The sequence below is a fragment of the Cryptomeria japonica genome, chromosome 2, assembly GCF_030272615.1.
Source record: "Cryptomeria japonica chromosome 2, Sugi_1.0, whole genome shotgun sequence".
In the NCBI taxonomy this organism is placed as follows: Eukaryota; Viridiplantae; Streptophyta; class Pinopsida; order Cupressales; family Cupressaceae; genus Cryptomeria; species Cryptomeria japonica.
In genome coordinates, this window is record NC_081406.1 from 646,522,233 (window position 1) to 646,528,851 (window position 6,619).

At 36.9% G+C, this 6,619-nt stretch overlaps 1 protein-coding gene across 2 annotated transcripts; it reads left to right on the forward strand.

Annotated features, from left to right (window-relative positions):
• The first annotated feature begins 423 nt into the window (after positions 1–423).
• On the forward strand, positions 424–3,219 carry LOC131054795 (U-box domain-containing protein 1). Of its 2 annotated transcripts, XM_057989410.2 has the most exons (3): positions 424–1,357; positions 1,802–1,924; positions 2,444–2,571. In XM_057989410.2, the coding sequence occupies exons 1-2, from the start codon at positions 704–706 to the stop codon at positions 1,916–1,918; spliced, it is 771 nt and encodes a 256-aa protein (XP_057845393.1). In that variant the 5' UTR covers positions 424–703; the 3' UTR covers positions 1,919–1,924; positions 2,444–2,571. The 2 variants fall into 2 exon arrangements, with proteins under 2 accessions (XP_057845393.1, XP_057845388.1); XM_057989405.2 differs by lacking the exon at positions 1,802–1,924 and having other exon boundaries at positions 443–1,357; positions 2,444–3,219.
• The last annotated feature ends 3,400 nt before the right edge of the window (positions 3,220–6,619 follow it).

Genomic DNA, 6,619 nt, shown 5'->3' on the forward strand with positions numbered 1-6,619 from the left:
AAGAATAGGTTATATGGAAAAAGTAAAATGAAATTCGTTGTCAACTACCTACTACACAATCTTGCACTCTAATAAATGCATAAGAATAACCCAACTATTACAATTTACACCATTACAATATTAAAACTCCATAAAGACAACCAATAATTTATTTATTTAAATAATCAAAATTCAAAAGAAAATATTAAGTCCTTATTTTCAAATAATTTTTATGTAATAAATTATTGACTGTCAAATTTATCTTTCGGCTAAAAAGATTGAATGGCCCACAAATCACAACCTTAGTCATATATTAATGATGAAATGAAATGAAACAGGCCCACATTTTGACTGCGATTAGATTCGTCCTATTATACTCCAGAGGGGTCAAAAAAGTCAGTAAAGCACCTCCAAAAACGAACTGGTTATGTATTGAACGGCATGGATTCAGTCCAAGAACCTGGGAATGAGATGTGGGCAAGCGTGTACGCTATTAATGGTTTGTGAACATCCCCGTTGAATTCAATTTCCACTTTTGAACGGGTTCTTCACAGGAGAAGAGATTGGTAAACATGAGTTTTCGTTGAATTTTTGCGCCAACCGCACTATAATTGGCTACAGGCCAAGAAATGATGGGCGTGATTTAAATGCTCTGAATCAGATAACATGCTATTCGGAATTCAGGTTTACGGAGAAGCCGTACGAAGAAGAAGAAGCCCGAGCAATGGAAGTAAGGAGAATGACGGCGCAGTCGCTGGTTAACAGGCTAAGATCCGTATCAGAAGATACCCAAAAGCAGGCGGCCCGTGAGCTGCGGCTGTTGGCGCGGAGGGATGACGAGAATCGCGGATGCATTGCAGGGGCGGGCGCAGTGCCTTCCCTGATAGAGCTGCTATACTCCACAGACACAGAGCTGCAAGTGAATTGTATCACAGCGTTGCTGAATCTGTCAATTTATGGACCCAACAAGGAGGCAATAATGTCCACCCGCGGAGCCCTAGACGCGATCGTGCATGTCCTGAAGTTGGGGCAGAGCATGGAGGCTAAGCAGAACTCGGCCGCAGTGATCTTTAGCTTGAACACGGTGGAGAATTACCGGGCCATCTTTGGGGATCGGCCGGCTGTTGTGAGAGGGCTTTTGGATCTCATTCGGATGGGGAACCCAAAGTGTACCAAGGATGCCCTAAAAGCCCTCTTTCATTTGGCGCTTCACCCGTTAAATAGATCCAAAATGGTGTCCGCCGGCGTTGTAGCCGTGCTCTTTTCGCTGGTGATGAATTCCTCCATGGGCCTCGTCGAGGACGCCACCGCTGTCCTTGCCCAGATTGCTGCCTGCAGTGAGAGCGCACAAGGGTTTCAAAAGGTTTTCGGAGTTCAGGTGTGTTTTTTTCTTTCCCGTTTCTCTCTTCTGCGATTCGTAGTAACGAGATGGAATTTTTCAGATTAGGCTTCTGCAATTTGTGGTGGTCAGAAAACTCTTTACAATTTTAAGGTCTGGTAATCAATTGTAATCGGAGGATTTAAAGATTGGATTTTTTAGTTTTCCGAATATCGTGAATTAAATGAGGACGGAATGTTACCGTACTTCAAATTGGAACATGATAGCATATTCAAAAGATTGCTTATGTTTTGGATCACACTTTCTTCTTTGTGATAGCGGATCTGAAATGAATATGATCTGAAGTGACCATACAAAAACATATACAAAAGATTGTAACTTTTGAATACTAGATAGATTATGAAAAACTTATGCCAATTACAATAAAATGTATTTTGATTCCTGATTTCAACATTTTGAGCCGTATTCACTACCCCGTTTCAGGAAATTATTAGATCAAGAAAACTTGGGTTGAAACAAAAGATGCACCCGTGTCTAGAGCCTCTATCCGTGAGCCGTCATCCGATGAGTGTAATTCGGAGCTCCATTGATCTCCTGTGAATTTAGGTAATCTATGTTCTTGGAAACTACATTTTGTACTCAACCTATCTCATTCATCCGCAAAGTCCAGAAAAAAATGGGTTTTTGGCTGGCTTCAGCTGAGTTTGGGCAGAAAATCTCAGTGTGTCTAACTCGGCTTGGGATTTTGATGAATGTGGATCACATATCTGAGCTCCTTGTTTACAAATATAGGTGATTTGCATCCCAAGTAATTATCTACACATGGAGCTCTGATTTGCAATTTTCAAATCCATCATTTGTCTTTATGATGGAGTTTCAAACAGTTGCCTGAAATGTCAGATCCATCTTTTGTTTTCATGCAACTTCTGCTAAAGCATTATTAATTTGTATATTTTGGCTGTTTGGAGGAATGCATGCTATATTTACTTCTAGGGAACAGAAAAGTTTCATCAATCCTACAGCAGGTTTATTATATAGAGGAGCTCTCTTTCTAAAGAAGTCAGCATAATCAGCATCAATCTTTTCCCCGAGAGGTATTGACTTAATATCTTTGTTGGAATTCAGGTTTTATTGGATCTGTTGGACACAGGATCTCCCAGGGCTCAAGAAAATGTGGCATCTGCATTGCTCAATTTGGTCCAATGCGGTGGGGAATGTGTTGTGGCTGATATCTTGGACACGGAGACAGCCGTGACCCTCCTCAGTGACTTGCTTGACACAGGGACGCCCCGATGTAAGAGTAAAGTGAGCAGCCTTTTGAAACTTTTGGGTGCACGTGAAAGGCGGCCCATGAGTGCAGCATTTTGAACTCAATGGAAGGTGTTCACCTTTGATTTATCATATTCATTTGTCTGTAAATTGTATATTTAGCATTTCTGGTGAAACCTGGATTCAGGATTTCTTCAGCTTCTTTGATAGCAATTTGAATTGTGGAAGATTGAGTTTCTTCACTTGTACTTTGTACACACTAATGTGGTGTGTTTTCTGGGTACTTTCGGGGAGAAAAAGATGGTAAGTGTATCGATCACAAAGGTCTTTACCACAGACTCTTGATTGATTGTGCATTGATGATGTAACTGTAATTGTGGAAGTCAATTATCAGCCTCGAGCCTTTCTTGATTAAGCACCTTGCAAGAAATCCTTACTTTGATGATAAGAAATCCCTACTTTGATTACAATTACCTCTCTTAGGTTTCAAATCAATGTCAGGATGGCCACAATTGTAACATTCCAGTTGTAAATTATATGGGCAGATTTTGATATGCTACCAAATTACTTCAATACAGTGCCAGCTCCACGAAAAAGCCTCAAAAGGCCAACGTTGGTATAGATTTACTTGAGTTAATCTCTCCTTGTTCTATATTCATTTGGTTTTCAATCTAAGGTAGGCTAGTTGGGTTTTCTTGCAGATTTTCAAAATTTCAAATTTAGGACTCAGGGAAGTAGTTATAGATATGTTTGTCATTCAACAATATGTATGTCATATTAAATGTATCAGATTTTTATAATCTATGATGTTGATTATAATTGATTTTTAGATTCAATCGTGTAAGAATTTTTTTAACGTTTTGGAACACACTCCATAATCTTTCATCAAGATATAAGAGAACAGCTGTAAAAGAATGATGTAAAAGAATGATGAATTCTATATCAAGAAAGAAAGTGGAGATCTGATTGAGATCGTTGTAATGGATGTCACTGGTGTTGAGCGGCTGTAGTTGCATCGCTTCATCTTCATCCTTACTATTCCGGGCATCGACAAGAGCACGAATTGAAATTGCTAAACTTAAGCTATTGTAGAGGCAGAAGCAAATTAAAGATAAAAATACAAGAGAAATTGTACAGTGCTGAGTTGTAAACAACTAAGCTACTAGAATAGAGAGCTTGATATTGTAAAGAAATAAATTGATTCCTTAGAAATAAGCAATTAATAATATTCTAATATCACAGAATAAATGAGAATTAAATTAAAAAATATAATTTTTAAATAAAAAGTAAATTTTAAGTATAAAAATTATAATTTTATAAATAAAAAATAAAATAGAACGGATATATGTTTGAAAATAAATAAAATTATTTTTAATTAAATTAAAATAGTTTTTTATAAAAATATAATAAAATAATATAATTTTTGGATTATTACAAAGTAAAACAAATAATATCTTGTCGTGTAGATACTAGATGGAGCTGTTCGGTTTGATCTGAAGGTAAATTGTTAGGTAGACATTAAATGAGAGTTGTTCAGTTTAATCTGAAGGTCAATTGTCGTGTAGACATTAGATGGAGCTGTTGGGTTTGATCCGAAGTTCAATTGTTCGGTAGACATTAAATGAAAGCTGTTCGGTTTAATCTGAAGGCCAATTGTTGGGTGGACATTAGATAAATTATCTTGAAGAAAGATGGATCAAAGTGAATTTTGATGAGGCTGTTGGAGGCAATCAAGGACCCTTTAGAGCTGAATGATTATTCTAGACCACGAAAGTAGAACTCTTTTGATGGAGGCCTGGAAGCTGAGTTTCAAGTGGCTTGGCTAGGCTTCAAACCTTGCAATCGCCTCCGTTTTGCTAAGATCCATCTAGGGGGTGACTTGCTAGTCAGTATAAACGCAATCAGATGACTTGCTCATCAGTATAAACGCAATCAGATGCAAGGGCACTCCTAATTAGAAACTGAAGAAGTTGGTGGCCCAAATTTGGGAGGATCTTGCGGAGTTTGAAGATGTCCTGGAAACTCATATCTATAGAGAAAACTATAAGGTGGATATGTTCGCTAACGGCGCAATCGACATGATAGGTTCGGAGTGGGCTGTGTAATTAAACGATGATTGGGATTGCTGGCGTTGGGAGTGGCCAGTGATAGCAAACATTGAAGTACACCCCCATTAATGGCGATCGGGGTGCTCTTCTTAATGGAATGGCGGTTGATAGGTTTTGCACATGGAGTGGGCGGATTTGCTCCTTTTATTGCCAGGTGGGTGTTTGGGGGTAAGGGCAGATGAATTGATGGAGACGACAATCTGTTTGGACACTGCCGAGAGACAAATGGCCCTTCGTAGTTGGGTAATGGACAGGCGACTGCTTAAGATCTTCAATGCTTCTATAATAATAAGCTCGGGATTTGATTGGGTTGAATGTATTTGAGGACTTTTTGCCCTTTATCTTTAAGATCGTCCTTACCTTTTAGATACTTGAATATATAAGTATGGTGTTTAGAGATACTATTGAGGAGCTTATCAATTCAATAGGTGAACAAGTTTTCCTAGATTAAATCTATTGGACCTAATTTATGGCAATGAGATAGATGAAAGACAATATTTGTAAGTATATGTATGCTCTAAGTGATGATTAAAATTGATTTCCTTATGAAATTAAATGCATGTGAAATTTGCTTGAGGACTTGTTTGCATTCACCTTCTAGATATTTGAATATTCTAGATACTATTGAGCAACTTGTTGACTCAATAGGTGAACAAGTTTACTTAGGTTAAACCTATTAGTGGATCAAATAAATGACAATTAAAAGATTAACTATAGCATTTACAAGCACATGTGTGTCATATATGCCAGTGTAGACTTGATTCCTTGATGGCTCTATATAATTGAAGTGTGCTTTGACAATCCACCTTATGAAATCAAGTGCACATTCAATGTGCTTTAGGACCTATTTCCCTTTACCTTCCAGATATTTGAATATATCAATATGGTTTTTAGGGACACCATTGAGGAGCTTACTAATTCAATAGGTGAATGAGTTCTCCTAGGTCAAACCCTTTGGTGGACCAAATTAGCAAAAGATCAAGGACAACATTTGCAAACATACAGATGGACCATATAATGATGTAGATTTGATTCTTTTATTGCTCTTTAGAATTGAAGTTTGCACTAACAATCCACCTTATGAAATTAAGTGCACATTGAACATTTTAAAATTTATTATGACATAGCAACGTCTTATAAAATATGTTTTAGGTAACCTCATAACAACTAGTAGAAAGGAAGTGAAAAGTTTGAATTCCAGTTTGGAGTCTTGGGATTTGCGGATCATTTCTACACTCCTTGAGATTGACTTGAGTCAATACGAAGCCACACACAAATGATCTACAAGGATAAGGTGCGGTGATCTTGAGATAGGGAGTGAATGTATGAAAATAAGTGTGAAGGGATGAAATGAAGATGGATATGGATAGTCCATGAGCCATAATCAGTAGAAGAGTATGTCACTTGTTGATATGTTATTGCATTAATACATTCTAATCAAGGCAAGCACAAAATTAAATGGGAAATGATATAGGTATTTGCTAATTTCACCATTACATTTGCTCACAATTTGATGCATGCATCTAGCATGAGTGTGCATTTCAAAGTATTTGGACATTCTTGATCATCATAAAGTAAATATTTACACATAAAATAATATTTGGTTTTTTTAGTAAACGTTGATAAGGTCACCAATATGCATTAAAATAAGTTTAAAGATTACATTCAAGCCACATCTTTCTTAGAAAAATGAAAGTAACATAATAAAAAATTCACAAAAACCCACTAGAATGTTTCCATAACACCCTCAATCATTACACATATGTCAAAGTATGTAGATGTATACAAGGAGAAAAGATCGACATAAATAAAAAAATCTCAACCAAAAGAGTGAGGCTTGTTCTTAAAATAAAATTAATTTATATAAAATAATAGTTCTTTTTTAAATTCTCTAGTCTTGTTCTTGGTATGAGTACTCCATCAA